Source organism: Columba livia, chromosome 5, assembly GCF_036013475.1.
Source record: "Columba livia isolate bColLiv1 breed racing homer chromosome 5, bColLiv1.pat.W.v2, whole genome shotgun sequence".
In the NCBI taxonomy this organism is placed as follows: Eukaryota; Metazoa; Chordata; class Aves; order Columbiformes; family Columbidae; genus Columba; species Columba livia.
The window spans coordinates 36,234,562-36,256,514 of NC_088606.1; the positions used below are offsets into that span (position 1 = coordinate 36,234,562).

Here is a 21,953-nt window from a genome sequence, read left to right on the forward strand (position 1 = left end):
TATATAGTTTTGCATGAATTGTGGGCTAATTTTCATGAAAACCTTGTAATTTGTAGTTACATAGCTAGTCCTGTTTTGTGCTGACATTCTTACATACTCCTGTGAATAGATTCTTCCAATCTTCATAAACACAAGGCAGGTATATGGCCAGTATTGTTCTCTGATTTTTATTTTATTCCCTTTTTCCTAGGTTCCCTGGCACGTATCCAAGAAAGTCTCAATCAGGTACTGGATTGTGAAGCACTGTCTAAATCGGGATCATCAGAATTATCTCCTGTCAGCTTTACTGGTAATGTTAAGACGTTGGTGCCGTTTTCTTTCAACCTATTCTTATTTGGTTTATACCCTGTGTATGCGTGTCCCATCACTTAATAGTAACTTGGGTTGCATTTAATGCAGGTTAGTAGGTCTCTACTATTGGATGCTTTGGGCCCGATTAAAAGAAAACTTAAAGGGGGACAAATGTATGGCTTTGTTTTGATTTTTGGTAGGTATCTACAAAATGTCTGAAAAATCAGCACAAAACCTTTCCAGACCCTACATAAAAAAAACAAGCCTGAACAGACTGCAGGAAACAGGACAGGAAAAATGATCTCTCTGCCACAGCTAGGTTGCTAGGGGATTGATGGTGCTGCAGGTTAATCCTTCTGTGTCTTATTTCTGTACTCTCTCTCTGGGTATATAGGCAGAGCTTGTCTGGAAGCCCATCACTGTGGTACTTCTCCCTGTCTTCTTATTTTTTACTTTTTTCTTTTGGACCTTAAGTTTGGTTTTACAGTAGGGATCTCATTTGTGTTGTATTTTTTTGGTCATTCTTTTGGTTCTTGAATTTTTTTTTTTTTCTAGGATCACCGCTGTGACCCGAAGGAAATAACAAACAACCTTGTGTTGTCTGAGAGGCTCCACTCACAGTCCTCAAACAGAAATAAATAGAAACAAAATAATTTAAGCCAAAAAAACTGAAGAATATTTGTGGGTTAAAAACAACCACAAATTCTTCAATAGGCTCCATTCAGCATCTAATGCAAGAGATGGACCTTTTGGAAGATATATTGTGAGTGAGGCACATTCTGTGCTCTCAGGGCATGACTAGCAAAGGATATTCTCACACCTCAGCAAATGATGGGCCTGCACTAGAACTGTGCAGTGTTACCCAGATCTACACTTTAGGGTGTCCAAACTGTTCTCTGGTTCTGTATCCTGAACTGAAGACTCTGTGTTCTGCCTACACGCAGTGACAGCAGCATCTTGGTTTGGGCTGTGTAGCTCTTCAGTTTTTCTTATAATGGTCAGTTTAATATCTGTATGTTGTTACAAAACTTGAATGCATTGGCCTCTAATGGTCCTTGGCAATCCAGTATCTACTTGGATAAGAATGAGTTAGCTTTATTGGAATGGAGATTTTTTTTTAAGTTTTTTAATTTAGTATTCATGTACACAGAAGGTAACTTGCAGGGCTGCAATGACATGTTGAACTTTTTAATTAGCCTGTAGTGTAATTGGATCACATCATATAAACTAAAAGCCTATCTGGTACTGTAAATTTGATTCAATGTGTATTTCATTGACATGCTCAAAGATCCTGAAGGCCAAAGACTTAATCTGCTGCCTCTTTGAAGTGATTTCCACACAGTAGATTGTAAAGGGGACTAGAACAGGGAGGGGTGTGCTGTTGCTAGCCATACCACACATCTCCTGAGATAACAAAGAAAAGTCTCGATCTTCAGGAATGTCAACACTAGGTATCCTTAAGATTATGCTTTATGGTATACCAGAGTATTTTTTAGTTCTTCCTCTAAATTTCTGCTTATTATACAAGAACAGATGTTGAAAAGTTGTCTTGTATGTCTCTAATCGTTATGATAAAGGTCTATTAATAATTATGTACTCTTGCTTACCATTACTGAAGTACTATAAGATTACAGTCTTACAATTTTAGCTTAAAGTATATATATATATATATATATATATATATATATATGTATGTTCATATTCCTTACACAATGTTATTCTACCATACCCGGTTGAAAGATAATTGTAGTTGTCTTGTGAGCCAGACAGATTGTAAGGTCATATAACCTCAGTAAGTCTGTAGTGTTTTCTGGTATTCAAGACTCCATTGAACAGCTGAAATTCCATTCTGTGTTTTTATTGGCCTGGTTCTTCTTAAGGTGTCAACATATCTGCAAGTCCCAGAGACAGAAGTCTGCAGCAGAATTTGTTTCCTCAGCAATTTGTTCCTCCTGAGAAGCCACCACCAAAGCAGCAATGGATACCTGATGACACTGAAACACTATGTATGGTTTGCAAAACTGAACGCTTTACTATGGTAAGGAGGAAAAACAAAGTACAGACGTTCCTAGAACCGTGACCTTAATATGAACACTTGCTCAGTCTGTTTAGTAAGAGACTCTAGCTACTTTAGCAAGTTTGTCTGCATCAGTGTAGGCTTGACAAGATTGCCAGTCCTTTGATATTTAACCATTAGTTTCTATTTAGTGTAGTTAAGGAGACTGGCAACAGCTCCTTGCAGAGTCCTGTGAAGTGATAGAACCTAAAGAGGAAATCTGGTCATCAGAGAGGAGACAACTATGAGATCTCAAAAATGTGTAATAATAGCAGTATTAATATTTCAAAAGGCTGTCTACTTGACTGCACTGGCAAGAAATAACATGAGCATCATGTAGTTCAGATTACCAATACAGAAAATATTATTTTTGCTATTAGTTACACTTGTCTGAAACCTGTTGTTTCATAGAGTACTTGAGCAACTGCATTGGTGCTTTAAGGGAAAAAATTAATTTTGAGTTTTGCAAGTGTGCTGGCAGTCTATCTTCTGTCACTTAGAAACTGGTGTGGTTTTTTGAAGTATCTGTTGCTTTTGAATTTGCAGATTATTAAGATGGTGTCAGAAAGACAGTCTAACAGCTTCTAACTTTTCCAAGAGATGATCTAATTAGCTCTGTGATCAAAATTGAGACAATTTAAATAGTGGAAAGGCCAAGGCTGCAGCAAACATGGTTTATCTACCTGCCTCTTGGTTTTGTTTGGTTTGGTTTGGTTTGGTTTTTCTTTGCCATGCCCTATCCAGAAGGGAATGATGACAGTGAGAATCAATCATTGTATAGTTTTGCCAAGCCTTATCATGCACAGATTTCCTCTCTTCAAATGGAGCAAGTTCAATCATGAGTAGAGGCAGATATAGGAGGCAATTTTAGTAAATTATTTCTGTTGCTCATCTGTGACCTCTTTTGCTTAGTTTAACAGGCGCCATCACTGCAGGCGCTGTGGCAGGCTGGTGTGCAGCTCTTGCTCCACTAAGAAAATGGCAGTAGAAGCTTGCAAAGAAAACCTGTCTCGAGTATGTGATCAATGCTATAGCTACTACAACAGAGACCATGTGCCTGGCTTGGTACAAGACAGAAGCACGTAAGTCCTTCCATTCTAGTTCTCCTCAATTTCATGTACACAGCAAAGTACATGGATGGAATGAGAAAGAAATAAGCTTTTGGGTTTATCTGGATAATAAAATCAGCTTTTTTTTGCTTCAGCTGTTGGAATTTTCAGGTTTAATAAATGTGGGGATGTTCCTTATGCCTCAGTTTACTTCTCATATTAGAAACAAAACTGGAGAGTGAGGCAACAAAGTCTTGTAGTCTTTAAGCATCAATTGATCATCAAGCTTAAGAATTGACTGCTTTGATGCAAAATGTAATCAGCACAAACCACTACAATGTGACAGAGTTTCTTGCAGTTTACTCTGCTCCTAGGTTAACGTCACATGTTGACTGGCTCTGCTGAACATATCAGTGTTTTAATGTTATTCCATAATCCCTTGATTACAATCCCCTGAACACTTGGGGATTCAAAAGCAAGTTCATGATTAGATAGGCTTTGAAATTGGCCTGATAAAAGGGACAGCTGCCATGACAGATTTTCATGATGTCATTGCTTTAAGCTGAGAATTGGACTGAAATTTGTTATGTGTATGTTAGGCAAGCAGGTGAAAAGTGCAGCTGAAAAGAGTGAGTTTTGCTCTCCGTGACCTTGTCGAGCCTGCTGATAGTAGTGTCAGCTATAGCAGTATCAGCAGGCTCAACAGGGTCACGGAGAGCAAAACTCACTCTCTTCAGCTGCACTTGCAGCTGCATTTTCTATTTTCCTAGGAAGCCTGTAGATAGCACTATCTGCTGTGACAGGGAAAAAGGAATACTGTGCAGATCTGAAAAGGAACCTTTGCAAAAACAAGCAGTCACCTCTAGCTGAACCAGTTTGCATCAGAAGAGTTGCCAGATTAAGCCAGCAGAACCTAGCAGTGAGCTTGAATGACACTTGTCACATTTTAATTCCTTAAGTGTCTGGTGGGTTTTTTTGGTTGGTTTTGATGTTGTCAGTTTTGTTGGTTTGGTTTGGTTTTTTTATACTTGCCCTATTTGTGTGTCAAAACCAAATGAATCTTAATTACAGAGACCTGGATACCTAAAACTTGTTTTTAGCTCTGATATATTCTGATAGTGGGCAGTTCTTGTTCTCAGCATCTGCTTTTGTATGATGTGTGCAACAATACTACTCCTAGAGAAAGTTATAAGGACTAATTACATAGCATAGTTGAAATACAACAATGCAGAGGCAAGGTCTTAGATTTCCAGACAGTTTTTGTGTAGGGGCAGGGCAACGGGTCAGAGAGAGAAGGGAGGGGAGATGTTAGGTTTTTACAAGACAGTGTTCTGAAAAGGTTAGCCGTATTGATCTCTCTTTTAAAACAATGTTTTCCCTGCTCTACTGGCATAGGCATGATGTTTCTTTCTGTCATTTTATTACAGCAGAAAAGAAGTTCAGGACCAAGTGGAAGGTAAGGAATGGGGTAATGTTAAACTTTGATTTTTATTTATGTATTTTTTTTTAAGTGCCTGGTTAGCAGCAGAGTTAGAGATAGGAACCTGATACATCTGGTTGAAGTGGAATGATGATCAAAACTTCAGTTACAAAATATCACGGATAGTTTTTGCATGTGCAGGCTGAAATTGAACATTCCAAACTTCGGTGAATGGAAGCTGAGATTTAGGAGAGATGTCTGAGCCAGTATTGAATGTACTGGATGGAGATTAAAGGAAAGAACTGAAAAACAACACTTGGAGAATGCACTTTGCATACTAGAAGCAGTCAGTGAGAGGCTGTGGTATGATTAGGAATTAATTAGCCCACTGCAGAGCTGTGCTGAGTGCAGTGATCCTCTTTTTTCAAACCATGATAGTAAAACTCTGAATAACACTGCAGTGTGCTGGGGTGTTTGATACCTTGTGCTGGGGGGGTAGCACAGGATGAGGCCCCTCTCATGGGTCTCATTGTATCTTGAGTTCCATCTCTTTTTCTGGTTGTGTTACTAGTAATTTCGGTGCCTCAATTTACACATCTAATATCATAATGCTTCAGGAATAATAACAAGATTTAGTTGATGTTTTTTTTTCTCTGCCATTTTTCCTCAGAAGGCATTTACTGTTTGTTGCTTAGTTTGGCGATTCTGCAAAATTTTCCTGCACTGATGTGGAATTCCAGCAGACCAAAACATAGTTATTTGAAGTGTTTATAGCAGTAATGTGAAACATGGTGCAAAATTTGCCCTTCTGTTTTTGTTTTTTGTTTCCTTTACTGCTACATTTGTTCCAAGACTGAAACAGCTGAAAGGCAGTTTCTGAGCTACTGCTTCTGGTTAGATCTTTCACTTTGCCTGCTACACACCACTGAGCACATAAGATTCATTCAGCAGGAGTGAATAAGAACAGTATGGAAATCCTCAGATTTTAGAGGGAACGTGCTTTATTCTGCTTTACTAACTTATCTGGTGAGACTGTGAAGAAGGCTTATCAAATGTCTTCAAACCTGGTTTATTGTAGTTATTCCAGTTCCCAGTTCAATTTAGAAATAGTGTTTTTCTTTTTTTTTTTATTCACCCAACAGTTTTAGTTTTACTCAATAATGTTAACAGTCCTTCAGTGAAATGTAGAACAGTGAATTTTGAGACTTTTTTTTTTTTTAAGTTTTTCTAGGGAGAAGAGGAAGTTGATCAGGGGAAAGAGTAGAAAATTAGCATTATTCTCAGTTTTTTAGCATTGTGAGATTGGCCATTGGTTTTATGCCAGCAACCACAATCACAAACTTAAACATCAGAGGAATCCGGAGGAAAGAAAGACTTTTCACAGAAATGAAATTTCTTTAATAATTTGATCAAAACTCCAGTTTTCTGCAGTATTATTTTATGTGAAAACTTAACGTAGAGAGTTAACTCATTTTCTGTTTTGTCTCGAAGCTGCTGGGCTGTATGTTCAGATAGCTTGCATTCTAAAAACAAGACGAACACAGGCAGTTCAGTCAGTTTACCCTTTCTTTTACAACTGGTTCTTCAGTTACCTTTTTAGCTGTAACCCACAGGTCTTGTATTTCCACATGCCTCCTGCCCAGAAATATTTAATTTGCCTGAGGGAAGGCTAAAGCGGGGACATTGCTGTGCTTGGTGTCCAGTAGGGTAAGAGTTGGATAATCATCTGAAGACATGTTACTGGAGCCAGTTTTTGGTGACAGCTTGTTGGTAGCAGTGGGAGCAAGTTTAGGTCCAATTTAGCAGCCTGCTGAGGAATGGAAATCTTTCTGTAATCTGTGTGCTGGATGTGTGATGCTGTCAGGAAATGGCACAATGAGAGGATTACAGATGACACTTCTATGAGAGTATAGGAATACTCTGCATTACGTGTCCTTAGACAGCTTTGTTGCTGCTTGTATAATTATTCTGCCTGCTGTTTTCTTTTTGGCTGCAGAATCTTCTAATAATGAATATTCCACAGTGGTGCGAATGCCCAAGGCAACGGAGCATGAATGGATTTTTTCCCTGAATGAAGAGGAGAATGAAATTGTACGCAGCGAATTTTATTATGAACAGGTGAGGCCTGGGGAAATATAGTCCAATATAAGCAGTTCCCTGGAGAACTATCTCAATACCCATGTTTGTCTGTTTTTCCTCAAATTGTCAGGCTCCTAGCTCTTCCTTGTGTATTGCCATCCTCAGCCTGCACAGCGATAGCATCGCGTGTGGCCACCAGCTGATAGAACACTGCTGTAAGTTGTCTCAAGGGCTCACTAATCCTGAGGTGGATGCTGGTCTCCTTATGGACATCATGAAACAATTGCTCTTCAGTGCCAAAATGATGTTTGTAAAAGCTGGAAGGAGCCAGGATCTAGCTCTCTGTGACAGGTGATTATCACATGTTCACTAGGATGTATTGAGGTTTTGTGGAGACCATCAACCTTTTCAACTGGGAAGTGGAGGGAGGGAAGCTTGTTTTATGATTGTACTGTGGACATTTTAAACAAGAAGAGAAGTTCATAATGTAAGAGTTCAAATAGTAAAATTTCAAATAAAATGACTAATAATTGCTGAGAAAATTTTCAGAGTAGGGAGAAATAATTCACAAAGACTGGGGTAAATATTTTACTTAGGATATTTTGTATCTGCTTTCAGTATGTATCACTATAGGTATTCAAACCTGCACTTTATGAAAGTGCCATTTTACACTTTCCTCAAGTTTTGCCCTACAGAGCTTGATGTAGCAGGTGTAATATATAAATTTCACATGTATTATTTTGATTTGGTAACATATAGCTGGTGTCTGTAGTCAGTGGCTGCCAGCATTCCACTGAATGTGAAAACAAAACAAAACAATAAAAAACAGTCTGAATAGGATAGTATGATGGATAGAGAAACTAGGTGATTAGGAGCCACTGTTCTAAGAGTTGTCTTCGACATAAGGTTCTTTAAGTGTACAATAGTAGTGGAAGTGTATGTATTTGTTTAACCTCTTTGTTTTCCCCTAGCTACATCAGCAAAGTGGATGTGTTGAATATTTTGGTTGCTGCTGCCTACCGTCCAATACCATCTTTGGACCAGATTCTTCTTCCTGCAGCAGTAACAAGATTAAGAAATCGGCTTCTAGAAGCAGAGTACTATCAACTAGCCATAGAGGTAATGACAGTGAAGGGATGTCAGTGCTGGTAGTGCTTCTGTAGTGGCTTTTTTAAGGGAAAAGTAGGGGCCTTGTTTCCTGGTACAATTAAAATTGGGATGGACTAACTGCAAGAAATTCATTTAAATGGAGGAACCTTGCATGTGGTAGAAAGACTGAGACATCCTTTGTGGCAGGACTTTTTTGGAAGCCTGTATGTTTGATTTTATTTGTCTACAATTCCACAGCAGACATTAGTAAGGCACCTTTCCCCAAGTGTTAACTTGGAAATCAGCAGTGGTGGCAAATCTATCTATCAGAGCTCGTCTGGTGGGGTTTATAATTTTCTGTCTTCCTCTTGCTCCCGGGATTTCATAAGCTTCTGTTTTATGGCATAGCAGTTTGTTAAGAACAGGATTATGACACTAAAAACAGAATTAGTATTTTTAAGAGGTAATAACCAGCAGGAATAGATGACCTATTTGAATAAAAATGATTCTTGTTTAAAGGGAGCTGGTCGTCTGAAGAAAATAAGGAATAAAATTGATCAACAAAATTATGTGAAATAAATGATTTCCTGGAGGTTTGTGAAGCATCTTCAGTTGCTTTTTTTAAAACCGCAAAGCTGATGAATTCTGCTGTTTAAAAATCAGCTGCTTTAGAAAAGCGGATGTGAAAATGTCCTCAGTTTTAGAACTGCTGAACTGAAATTTCCCAGATAAATAGTTGCTTAAACTTGCACAATAAATAATACTTCCACATTTGAAGATTGTGGGTGTTTTGGTAGTTGGCATTTTATGCCAGTAATACTAACATAATCAATATGTGGGTTTTTGTGTTTTGATTTAATGCAAAATGTACTCTAGGAAGTGAAAGATCACAATCACAGACTGTGTGACAAGCCAGTTTTCCCGTTTTCTGTACTGGGACTGTTGCAATATTAACAAACAATTTTTAATTTAGGTTTCTACAAAATCTGGGTTGGATCCTGGTGGAGCGTGGCATGCCTGGGGCATGGCTTGCCTTAAAGCTGGAAATTTAAGTTCAGCAAGAGAGAAGTTTAACCGATGTTTAAAGCCACCTATGGATCTGAACCAGCTGAACCATGGTTCAAGGCTGGTCCAGGATGTGATACAGTACCTGGAGTCCACAGTGAAGCCCATACTCATTGCGGTAAGAGGCTTCTGTCTGCTCTGAATCGCTATAGCAAAGCCGAGTATTGATGTTTTAGTATACATCTTATAGCAATGCATGTTACAATATCAGACATTAGTTTTTTTCCTCCTTTTGTCGTGATTGCATATTGCAAACTGAATATTGTTAAGAAATTCGTTAGCTGTTTCAGTACAGCTGAGAACCAGATCATAGGATTTTGTAGTAATTTGGGGCATACTTAGTGGAGGGGAAAGAAGCTGTACTGGTTAACATGTTATTACTACAGTCTGAGGAAACTAAACTAGACCCCAACAATATGTTGTGATGCTGTGGTGACGCCATTTTTCTACTGAAACTGATAACTTTTCAGGAATTTAAGGGAGAATTTACAAATGCTCTTCCACTCTTCTTTTGCTGTCAAAAAGCTTTATTATGTGATTTGAGATTAGCACTGGAAGTTCTGATAAGATACTGAAAAAAGACTTTTAGTACTAAGTAACTGCAGAATCATAATGATGAAAGACCTCTTAGTATATATTTAGGAGAATAAAAAAGCCTGTTTTGACTAGGTTATTGAAGTAGCTGTTGACAGTGGAATTGTGTTTAAATAAATAAGCCTACTGTCTGTCCCTGGAAACAGCCTTGCTAGCTACAGCAGTGTTCACCACCTGTGCTGATAGCAGGGTTCCAATCTAGTGTTTATAAAAAGCATTACTGGATTCTCACCCCTGTAAAGCTGTATCTGTTTTAAAAACAACAGTTACAGAAATGCTTCAGGGCTGAGTGACCAGATCTAACTAAAAAAAGTTTTCTTCTTCCCCATCACCTATCATTGATTCTTTGTTTTGACGGCAGGATGATGATTACTTTGCCACATTGAGGGAACTTGAAGCAACACTGAGAACGAGAAGTCTGTCCCTGGAGATGATGTGTGAGGGGAAGATTCAACACAACAGCTACTATCAGGAGTGCTTGTTCTACTTACATACTTATGGCACTAATCTGGCAATAATAAGCTTTTACATGAGGCATGACTGTATGAGAGAAGCATTGCTTCACTTGTTAAATAAGGTGAGTAATGTAATTTGCCATCACCTAAATTGGAATTGGAAAAGTAGCTAAGCGGACTTCAAGGCCAGTCTAAGGTGGTAATCAGCATCATGCAGCATTCTGCGTGTTTTCCTGCACAGGAGTTTTCTGAGGTCCTAAATGTTGTTATATGAACTGTCCAGTGACTGACAAGAATTCAGCAACATGATAGTCATACAGTTCAGAAGAGAGAATGAAAATTTTGAATTCCAACATGCTGGTAACACGAGACACTTTATCCCAGCAGCTCTGTCTCTTGTATGAGTAAGACACACGTGTTTGCACTTCTGTAACCATTAGGAATATAAGAGAGTACAGGATCGTGTCCCAGAGGACAGAAATTTAGGGAAGCCAAAACGCGGTTTCCAGTTCTTCCTTAGGAGAACTGTGTAATATAGGAGGGCTTAAGAATGTCTGGAGAAAACAGTTCTTTTGGTGCTAAGTTACAATTAAACCTAGAAATTATTCCAACAAGGTTCTCACTGATTCATTAAGGGTGCTTCTTAGGAGATGTGGAGGAGATGTGAAGCCATTACATCTCACCAGCTTGAAAGCTTATAAGTGTGGGGGGTTTTTTTTGTTTTTTTTTTTAAGTTTCTGTGCTTGTGTTTGATTTACTGATTATTTTTATTACTATTTGAAGTAATTCTTATTGAGAATATACAGCTTGAAACATTGAATTCCACTGTCTTCAGTCTTTATTAATCAAAATTTGACTTATCAGCTCTGCTTTCTCATTGTATCAATAATTTTAAGCTCATATACTCTTCTGCATATTAAATTTGCTTTTCAAATGTGCCCTTTATATTAGTTTAAGTTTGCCTATAAAGAAAAGTTGCATATTTTTGCAATGTTAGTGAAATAATTTCACTGGTTAAGTACAGACTTTGAAAATAGTCTAGATATACAATTTGATGTGAAAGTTTTGGACAAGGAGGTTGGCAGCGATCATGCAAACTAGAGAGGAAGGTTTGTTACATTAAAGCTGTAAGGTACTGGGCTTTTGATGAAACATTTTGTAGTTGGTTGTTTGGAAACATTTTATGTGTTCAGGCTTTGTAGCTTGTAACTTATTCTGAGATTAAAAAAGATAGATTCCATATCATATCTTTAAAACATTTATGCAGGCCATGTTGTTCCACATGCTCCTTCCCGTAGTAACATTAATATGTGAGGCTGCATTTGCAAGACCACAGTCAGGAGGTCAAGTGAAGGAAATATCCCCCTCAGCTCACTACTTGTGAGGTTTCATCTAAATTCCTGTGCCCAGTTTGGGGTTCTCTAGGACAAAACAGTCTTTGTCAAAGGGGAGCAAGTCTAATGGAAGGCCACCAAAGTGGCGAGGAGCCTGAAGCACATGATGTATGAGGAGAGTGATAGAGCTAGGGTTTTTCAGCTTGGAGGAGAGAAGGCAAAAGGAGATCTGTGTGCTCTTTTCAACTACCAAGTGGGTGATTGTCAGGAAGATGGAGCCAGGCATATCTTACACATGTACAGTAAAGGGGTAAGAGAAAGTGAACACAATTTGGAGCAAGGGAAATGCCAGCTGGGTATAAGGAAAAGTTTTTTTGCAGTGAGGATATTTAGACATGGGAACTGCGTCCTAGAGAGGCTGTCATACCTGGTCATGCTCAGAACTTGACTGGACAGGCCCAGAGAAGCATGACCTAACTTGGAAGCCATTCTTTGAGTGGGGGTTTGAACTAAATGACCTCTGGAGATGCCTTCCAACCTAAATTATTTATTAACTTCATTACCTCTGTCACTTAATACTCCTTTATGTTATATGAGGAAAACCAAGAAGCCACAGTGGCTTTGCTTCAAGCTGCCTTTCTGATGTCTGTGTAGGAGTCGCCATCAGAAGTGTTCATTGAAGGGATCTTCGTTCCAAGTTATGAAAGGGGAAAACTGCATATGTTGGAGAACTTGCTGGAAACCATTGATCCAGGATTGGAAAGCTGGGGAGTCTACTTGATTGCAACCTGCAAATACTTGCAGAGGAAGAACTACTACCATATTCTGTATGAGCTGCAACAGTTCATGAAGGTAAGATGAGGGTCAGTGCCATCTCTTTCAGTGAAATGTTGAATACTGTCAGACTTTTGGTTATGTGCTTTGGTATAAATCTGCATGATGGACAAGTATATTTTTGCTACTTTCCAATCCTAAAAGACAGGGAGGCCTGAGCCTGACTGAAGCTGACCCACTAACTGTTTGTCATCTATTTGACACATTGCAGTAGCTTAACTACTGCTTTAAAGAAAACAGAGCATTGCCTGCTTTATGGCAGCACTTCAGTAGAGACAACAATTAGTGAAGGTGGGGCACTTTGGTCCATCCTAGTGTTCAGTATATTTTTTCCAGGATCACGTTCGTGCTGCCATGACCTGCATTAGATTTTTCACACATGGAGCGAAGTCTTACACAGAACTGGGAGGCAAACAGACATGGCTTCTAAAGATCAAGGACCATCTCAAAGTCTATCTGCAGGAGGTCTCAAGAAGTTCGGGAAGGAAAAAAATGTCATTCACTTTTCGGAAGAAAATGTCTGCTACGGATGTGTCGAGGTATCTGTAAACAAGAAGCTAAGTTATAGGAAAGGGGAAATTCAGGATTTTTTTTTTCCTAGTGGTTGTGTTTAAATTGACTTTAGCTAACACTTGCTAGCTGTGCTAGCTGACTTTTATGTAGTTGCAGTTATAGGATTCCCATTACCTTTTCCCTCAACAACCCAACCCAGCAGATGAGCAATTGTTTCTACTAAAAACATCAGTCTTTGTATCATCTACCATCCTTTAATTTAAAAAACAAACAAAAATGCTGCAGTGCATAGACAGATATACATCAATCCACCAGTTTTCTTGCTTTTATTCTTCCTTTCCTCTCCTCTCCACAAAGCAAACAGTTTTGTGGTGCTTATCTGCCTACCGGGGTTAACTCATGACATTCAACTATGTACAAGATATAGGTGCCAGATGTAACTGAATCCCTGTATTCAAAAGTTGAAGTGCAAATTTAGCCAGATCTCTTTTGTACTTGGGCTTTTATATCTTGGTTTTCTTAGGGGTTTTTTCCTCCTTTTTTTTTTTTTAGGCTAGACTCAAATGTGGGGGGGAGTGCATGTGAGGAGGTGGAAAAGAGGGAGCAGGTATTTATTTGGGATCCAAATTCTCTGGATCACTTCTTTGAAATAATGTGAACAAGTGCTCACCCTCAGCTTCTGATCCATGTTAAGTGCACAGATCTGAAAATTATCTCGTTGTTGTGGACTTGGCTACACAAAAGATAGAGTCAAAAAGTAACCAAAATAATTGCTTTTTGGAAATATGTCGTATTCTGAAACGTGTTCAAGAAATGAGTAAGTTTACACAAATAATAATTGATGCTGTTTCAAAATAAAGTCAGAATTTTTCCTCTGTCAGGCACATCAATACCGTTGATCTGCAGATGGAAGTAACAAAGTTCCTTCATCGATGTGAAAGCTCAGGAACCTCTCAAATGACCGATTCCTCCTTGCCCACACTCTTCGGAAACAATAACATGAAAATGGATGTTGCTTGCAAGGTATTTATTGCTATTTCCAATACAGCTCTGTTTTTCTTCAACAATGCTAACTTGATATACAGGTTGGAACATTTAATGATTGGAGCAGCATCTTGTATTTTTCATGGGCGGGTTACTTGTGTATGTATGGAACCTACCGTTTATGAAAAAATAAAGTTTCTCCTCCGACAACACAGGAGAGGTTGGAGCTCCTCTAATCAAAGTTCAAATTTTCAGATGCAGAGGATCCCAAATACAAATAGTAACATGCCTTTTGACGGTGCATGCTTTGTTTTGAAGCAAAGCAAATACTACTGTTATTCTAATCCTTCTTCACGTCAGCTCAGCTCCATCTGTAACTTGCGTGACGTTCCACAGGGAATCAGTGTGTGACAACAGACTCTGTATTTGCTCTACTTGTTGGGGTGGTGCTGTTTTCTGTTGAAGTGACACATTGGGTTTTGGCCTCTGGGCAAAATCTGGAAATGCATCATTTTTTAACTGTATGTAATGGAAAATGAATGTGCATCCCTGAGCTTGTCTATGCCTCTCTTTTCAGGTGATGTTGGAAGGCAAAAACATTGAGGAGGGGTTTGGGATTGCATTTAGAGTCCTTCAGGTATGTAAAACCTCGATTTATCAAGCACTATTATTATAAAAGTAACTTCTGCAAGCAGCAATTGTTTAAGGAAAAGTTTGTGTTCTTTTTTTTTTCTTTTCAAAACGTCTTTTAATCCCCCAAAGGAAAACCCTCTTGTGACAAAAGTAATTTGTTCAGGTCTTAAATATCCATGTATTTGGAGGAAGCTCGGTAGGGAAATTAAGATGCTGCTTCAGTAGGACACTTCCAAACTAATTGGATCCTAGAAGGGAATTAAGTACAGCTTTTCCTTTGCTGTGCACCCTGCTCAGTGACTTAACTCTGGCAAACCACGGTCACAGATGTGAGCAGAGAGCTCTGACTTGGTGGTGCTCTGCAGTTCACGATAGCCATGCAAAGACTGTGCGTAAATAAGTCCAAGGCTGTCTCTGAACTATTCTCCTGGCTGAGAGAGCAAAGCTAATTAACTGGAAACTCTCTCTGGGGACCTCTTCTTCATCCTGTTTTAGTAGGACCTGAGGTGCTTACCAGTCAGCATCGCTCATGAGCCTCCAAACTTCCTTGTGTGTTTTTTTGTCCATATATTAGGAGCTGCTAAAAGATCATAAAATCATGGGATCATTTTGGTTGCAAAAGACCCTCAAGATTGAGTCAAACTGTAAACCTAACACTACCACTAAACTGTGTCCCTAAGAACCTCATCTATGCTTCTTTTAAACACCTCCAGGGATGATACTGCATCAAACAGTGCAGTTTGCAGTTGCTTCCTGTCTGGGACAGGAGATATAGCAGGGCCACTTCTGGACAGAGCTGGCACACTGAATGAGTATTTGTGGAAGTGGCAGGCCCTGCTTCTTCTCTCAGATCAGGATGTACGAGGCAGATAGCCTGTTTTTAGTGAGACGGAGAACCTTAGAAAAATAACGTTTTAGCAGCAACATCGGTCACTACCACCCAATAAAAATGGAGCAGTGAGTCCAGCTGGCTGGCATCACTTCTGTTTCCTTCCTTTTTCTTTTTCCTTTTCTTGCCTTGTTAATGGCAGTATCAGTCCACAGCTTTCATCATCTCTTCCTTTGTATGGGAGGTGTACGATGGTCAGTTGCCTCTTGTTCCTCAGGGTACACAGAAGGGTGACAGATGGTGGGGTGGCTGGAGGAATGTAGTGGAAGCCTGATAAGTGAGGGAGAGGTGGGTAGGGATCTGTCAAGGTTTAATTGCAAGGCAACGATACACTGTGGCAGATGCTCTCTGTTACCTCCTCACAAACAAAATCAGGACAGGATCTAGGCAAGTTCTTTCGCCAGAAGAAATAAAACTGATCTTTTTGCCACCCCTGAAAAGGAGGCAGTAACCGTGCTCTTGTTCTTGAGCAAAATTGAATTTTACCAGTCTGATTATAGAAAACCTTTAATCCAGCCCTGAGCAGTGGAGACTAGAAAATCAGAGACCCCTAAAACAGCTTTGACTTTTTGGAGCATGGTGTGATATTTTGTCCTTAGGAGAGATTGTCTCAGTTGTGTAGATCCCCTGTGAGAAAACCTGCTGAGAACATTTAACATGCTGCTCTGATGTTCCAACTACCTCTAGGACTTCCAGCTGGAGGCTACAGAAGTGTACAGCAAAGTGGCCAAGCAGCTGGTGAAGCAGCAGAAGTACAGTGAGATCCGGCAGCTCCTCAAGTGTGTCAATGAGTCCGGAGTTGCAGCAAAAAATGATGGAGATAACATTATCCTAAACTGTCTAAATGAGTTCAAGAACATACCAGCTGAGGTAACTCTACCCTCCGTTTTGTACCTTTTGAAGTAAAATAGGCATATACAATACAGGCTACAGGAAAACCATCCTGTGGTGCCTGTGCTGCTCTTTCAGTGAGTCTTTCATATCTTCTGGCTCTGTACTGCATGTGTTGTTTAAAGGTGGGAGTGTGTGGTTTGCCTTAGGCGAGTTACTCTGAGAGGAAACTATAAGAAGCTGTAGCATGCTCCTACCCTGCACTTCCCAACTGGATACCTGTGATGGGGAGCGAACCTTTGCTTCACAGGATCCTGTCCAACTCTACTGAGTGAGGTGGGAGGTGCTCCCTTTGGTGAGGCTTCCAGGGCTAACACAGAGGATGTGTGGAGGCAGGAGCCTCCTGACTCTATAGGAAACAATTTAAAGATTCCCTTTGCCTACCACAGTGTCTTTTCCATGCCAGGAAAGGAAGGAGATGCGCTATGAAGTTTTACTAATCAAGCTAGGGGATGCGGTCCATGCCTTGGGTCAGGGTGGGCCATGGGGACAGACTCCTGCTGGGTGCACAGATCCTACAGATTCATTTTGTGCAACATGAGCCATATCCATGGGGGACTCCCAGGCTCATAGCATTCTCCAGGAATACCCCACAGGCATGACAGGCAGGAGAAACTGTGCTAGAGGGAAGAATTGGACTTCATGTTTTCTGCATCTGCAGCACTTGCAGTTGGGACAATGTAACCATGTAGGTGTAATCTCAGCAGCCTTTCCTCTGTGCAGGGGTTTGGTCCCTCATGGGGTAAAGGTTTGCAAACTATAGTCACTCTAAATGTGAACACCTTTTTCCTTTTTTGGATCCAGGATCTCGATAATCTGATTCAGGATATGGACAGTGATGAAAACAAGGTAAGTAGAAGTACAGTAGGGGAACTCCTTAGCAAGCACTGAACAGCCCAGTCTTGATCTGCAGGCCATGTGCTCTCTGTCACTGTCTTCTCTCTCATTCTCGCTCAAGCCAAAGTTTTGAAGGCCACTTCCTAGATTGTAGAAGTCACAGTGAACTCCTCAAGGCTGTGGTGTTCATGGCTGTAGGACTGTGACATGAAGTCACAGATTGATGCCATCCCTGTTAGTCCTTGACAGTCCTCAGATTGAGGCCAAGGCATTTGTTGTAATGGGAGGAAAAGTACTCTGGGGAGGCGCATTGGTGGGTTTGTTGGTTTTGTTAGCCAGCTTTTCACATAGGTGCAGACAGCTAATGAGGATCAACATACCTCCAAGATGACCATTTCAGCTTCTTGTTTCAGGATTATACTATTTCCCTTGCGATCAACAGTTAAATGACAAAACTTCTTCAATACTGATATGCTTTTTTTGCTTAGAGAAAGCAAGGCCTAAACTACATTTCTTTGTTAGCTTTCATACTGACCAGCTAAGCCACTGGAGAAACAGATAAATATGTGAACTGTAGACATGTGTTTATAGATGAGGAGGCTGTGGCTCAGCGTTTGTGGATTCTTGTAGATCTTGAATGGCTTAGCTGGAAATCAGATCTTAAGATTTATGACTGTCCTCTGTCCTGCTCCAACTGACAGTCTCACTGTTGCATGTAGATTGAAAAATGGACTTTTCATTTTGCTTTTGTGTAAGATCTATCACTGAAAGATGTCAGCTGTTCTAGAACCAGCAATGGAAGAAAGTGACTAGTTTAGACCCTTTGCTATGAGGATATGGTAAATTAATGCACAAGATAGGATTCCTGGCACTGATTTCATGGTAATACAGTACAGGAGTTTCCACAAGAAACAAACTTAATAAAATACAGTTACCTCTCCATCTTTTACATTGGGATCTGCTCCATGCCATACTCTGCTTCATAATACGCTGCTTCTACCTTGTACATGCTTCTGAACTAGGTATTTCCAGTGAATCCTTGCTTAAGCTTGTCCTGTCAGTTTACTACAGCCTTCTGACCAAGTTCTGACTGCCTCTTCTGCTTCAGATCCAGGCCTACGTGATGTGCAACAAGCTGCGTTCTGCCTATCTCGTCTCGGTGAGACAGGAGAAGACCAGAGCAGTGCAGCTAGTCCAGCAGGTACGGCAGCTGGCTGAGAACAGTGGAGATGACGTTGTGAAGGCCATCTGTGCCCAGTGGCTCTCAGCGCACCAGCCCAAAACGAGGAATCGGCTTCCCCAGGGCACTAGGAAGTAATAATCAATGGACATTTGCCATCATACAGAAGAGGAAGGCTTCAAGACAGTGTAAAGGTGTGTGGTTCAGCAACCTCTGGGTAAAATGGAAGTCTCTTGACTGGTGATGGCAAATGGATGCTGCTGATGTGCCTCTGGTGAAAGGAAGAGAGCTAAATTCCAAGTGCCAGTCGTGTATTTTGACAGACAGTCACTACCTCAGGGTGTTTTTTGGCTATCTTTTTGATGAGGGGGGGAGGGGGACAGTTTCAAAAAAACAAGCAAGAATTTAAGTGTATAGAAGAGAGCACATCTGTGTCTGGTTTGGTTTTTTTTGGAGGGTGCTGGTTTTGGTTGATTTTTTTGAAAGGCACTGAACTTTATTGTATGTTTATTTTTAATCCAGAAAACCTATATAAGCAGGGCAGGAAAATCTCATCAACTCGGTGTAGCTTAGAGTATAAAACTTCGAAACTTGGATTATAAGTTTTCTGTAAAGTTTTTCAAGATTGGAAAGATCTTCTTTAGAAAAAAACTGAAATGTTTTTAACTATTGCTACTCCTTTTTCTCCGTGCCCCCCCCCCACCCCACCCCAGCTAGTACAGTGTGCCCAATTTCTATCTTTCATTTGAAAAGTAGGAACTGATTCTCCATGGCAGGCTGCTACTTACCAGTCACATTGTCTGATGTGTGCCATACATATGGCACTTGAGCCCTTACTAATTGGATGAAGTTATAAAGGGCATAACCTATCAATGGAGTACAAAGGGAAAATGATTCTTTGAAAGAGTTGAAAAGTCTCATACCTCTTTCTTTGCTATGGTAATATTCAATAAATTGTTGCGATGCAGTTTTATAACTGAATGGTTGCCGATAAATTTCCACAGTTTTTCATCAGGTATAATAGAAAATGTGGGTAGAGCAAGCTGTGGTAAGATTCAACAGGCAGTCTCTATCCCTGTCACATAGGGATTTATTTGTTTTTTGCTAGACTAATCTGTCCCTGTCTGGTACAACAGAAGAGCAGACTAAATTTGTATTAACTGGATGTGCTGTGTAGACTATATTGACAGGCTTTGCTTTGGAAGTGTTAGGCTATCTCGGTTTTATGAAAAAGCAGGAATCTTTGTGTAATGGCTGTGTTCAGGGATGCTGAAAAAAGCATCTGCTTCTCTGCAGCCGTGATTGGGACACAAGAAAAGGGCGGAAGAATGGTAGACAGTGGTAGGACCTTCAAAAAGAAACAGAACAAAACGTGCTACTCCACAAGAGCTTGTGTTTCCTGTTTACATGTAATTTCAGCACAAGAGGAAGGAAAACTAGTTCACTTTTTTGGTAAAAATCTAGTTGTTTACTTCAAAAGAAACAACAGGTTTTCTGAAGTGTAATATAACTGTAAATAGTTTTAGTACATGAGATAATTGAGACTGTCAAATAAGAGTTTTTGCACTATCTCCAAGCTCACTGTAGAGACAGAACAGACTCCCATGGTATGCGAAAGTACTTGGTCCATCTCCTTTAGCGTTTCGTGAGCAGTGCCCCACTGACACAAAGCCCTCTCTTGGGGGTGCTCTGCACACTAAAGCAGGACTAGAACTGTCTTGGGCTGAAGCAGTCAGAAATTACCACATTTAGCTTTCAGAATCTCCTGACCACAGATTTGCATTATCTCATTAGTGAGCAGTACTAATGAAAGCTGCTTTTGTTTTCTTGGCCTGACTGACCTCGCTTTCCATCACATTACAGCCACGAGGCTAATCCTAAAACGTGACACTATCCATGTCTTCAGTCATTTCCAAATCTCTAGTTATGTGGAGGAGGTTTTACTGTTTGTGGGTATCCAGATCTGCCTTGCTGTAATAACCTGCTTTTCTGCTTGAGTTCCTTCAGCTCTGTAGAGCACCTCTGTGCTCCATACAGCTATACAGTGGAGTTTGCCATGCAGACCAGTCAGTTCTGTATCTGCCTTTTTTCCTGACCTCTTTGCACTGTACCTGATGCACTTTATATAGTGTTTGTTGTAATTTGATGTTCTCAACTTGGAATCGTAGGGATCTTTCTCTTACCAGCAGAACTGGAATTTTGATCCTGACTAACTGCCTTGTGTCACAAATAGTGCAATTATTAAGGGGCTTTGAATTTTTGAACACCAAAAAGGGATTGAGTACTGCCAGTTAAAAAGAACTTCTCTATTAATGACCAAGGTTTGTTTACAGTGAAAAAAGATAATAAAGTGTTATGACTGTTAACATATCTTCTGTTTGCTTTTTATGTTAGCATAGCTGGCGACCTCTTTCTAGACCAATATTTTGCTTTTGACTATACTTGGCAGAGTAATTAGAATGGGGAGAATTGTTCTGTCATGCAGAATCTCTCTCTGCTACAGTGTCCTCAACATTTAGATCAATCGGAATATCCCATCTTCAGAAGTCCTCCAGTAGCTAGGTAGCCAGCTCCACCTCATACATCTACTCTCACAAACCAGTAATCCTCTTTGGAGAGCTTTGCAAGTTAATGTAACTCTCCCTTACAAGCCTCCCTTTGAGACAGCTAAATGAGCTTTAGTTCCCTCATTTTACAGGTCAGTCCAGAAGAAGATATAAATTACTTGCCCAAGGTCAAAAAGAGTGGGTGTGTGTCTGTGGAAATGTGTAGTTATATGTCTTACGTTAAATCTAGCAATCAGACTTCTGAGAAGAGCATTGACTTGCAAGGGCAAAATATCTCAGCCTAGAGAAATTTTCTGCCGTTTTTTTAATTGTTTCTGTTGTTCCTGAAAGTGACTTTGAAGATGAGAATCACACACAGAGAAGTAGTTTGCTGTCACTTAAAGGTGAAGTCTCAACTGAAATTGTTCAATGTTGTTTAGCATACATGGAATGTTCTTTACTCTCTCTGCTCTCTTTTCTAGGTTCTAAGGTCACTTAAAGGGCAGCTGGGGGGTTTATTGTGACAACTTTTACACCATCTTTGCTCATCTTTTTTTTTTTTTTTTTTTTAATATGATAACTTGCCTACTCATAATTGTGGCACTTCCACAGCTCTTAACCTCTCCATCACCTGTGCTGAAACCTGGATTCTCAAAAGATATGCCAAGCCTCACTTAAGTTACTGCAGTCAAAAAAACAAACAAAAAAGCCCCCACAAAACTTTAAATAAGGGTGGTTGTTTTGGGTTTGGCTGGCATACAGTTACTTCTCACAGGGGGCTGGGGGGGACAGAGCCAGGACAGCTGACCCAAACTAGCCCAAGGGATACTCAATACCATATGACATCGTGCTCAGTATGTAAACTAGGGGAGCTGGCTGGCAAGGGGAAAATTATTGCTCGGGAGCAGGTTGGGCATCAGTTTTCTGGGTGGTGAGTGATTGCATTGTGTATCCCTGGCTTTGTGATAATGGTGGTATCTTTCTGAGCTGTCTGTATTTGAAACATTCAAAATATTCCCATCCCACTCTTGGGGGATACCATTAGTTTTCTAATATGAACTATGTCAAGTGGTTTCAGAGCTTGCATCAACATAATCTCAACACATTCTCGTAATTTTTGTATTTTTATATTGACTTCTTGAAGTTGTTTTTGCAGTTGCTCTATTCTCACAGACAACAACAGCTCAGTGGTTTTACCTCCCTCTACCTCATCT

General features: G+C 40.1%; 1 protein-coding gene across 3 annotated transcripts in view; it reads left to right on the top strand.

Moving 5' to 3' along the window:
- ZFYVE26 (zinc finger FYVE-type containing 26) overlaps positions 1 to 20,559 on the top strand; it is a 49,812-nt gene extending 29,253 nt beyond the window's left edge. For 2 of the 3 annotated variants that reach the window (XM_065064342.1, XM_065064343.1), the window contains exons 27-42: positions 191 to 289; positions 2,172 to 2,329; positions 3,260 to 3,429; positions 4,824 to 4,852; positions 6,813 to 6,934; positions 7,026 to 7,246; positions 7,867 to 8,014; positions 8,958 to 9,167; positions 10,005 to 10,220; positions 12,087 to 12,284; positions 12,603 to 12,805; positions 13,661 to 13,802; positions 14,341 to 14,400; positions 15,973 to 16,155; positions 16,981 to 17,025; positions 18,122 to 20,559. In XM_065064342.1, coding sequence (XP_064920414.1) covers positions 191 to 289; positions 2,172 to 2,329; positions 3,260 to 3,429; positions 4,824 to 4,852; positions 6,813 to 6,934; positions 7,026 to 7,246; positions 7,867 to 8,014; positions 8,958 to 9,167; positions 10,005 to 10,220; positions 12,087 to 12,284; positions 12,603 to 12,805; positions 13,661 to 13,802; positions 14,341 to 14,400; positions 15,973 to 16,155; positions 16,981 to 17,025; positions 18,122 to 18,331 — 2,414 coding nt within the window. In that variant the 3' untranslated portion in view covers positions 18,332 to 20,559. The remainder of the gene's footprint in view (positions 1 to 190; positions 290 to 2,171; positions 2,330 to 3,259; positions 3,430 to 4,823; positions 4,853 to 6,812; positions 6,935 to 7,025; positions 7,247 to 7,866; positions 8,015 to 8,957; positions 9,168 to 10,004; positions 10,221 to 12,086; positions 12,285 to 12,602; positions 12,806 to 13,660; positions 13,803 to 14,340; positions 14,401 to 15,972; positions 16,156 to 16,980; positions 17,026 to 18,121) is intronic. The other variant, XM_065064344.1, reaches the window with a different exon arrangement.
- Positions 20,560 to 21,953: the final 1,394 nt, after the last annotated feature.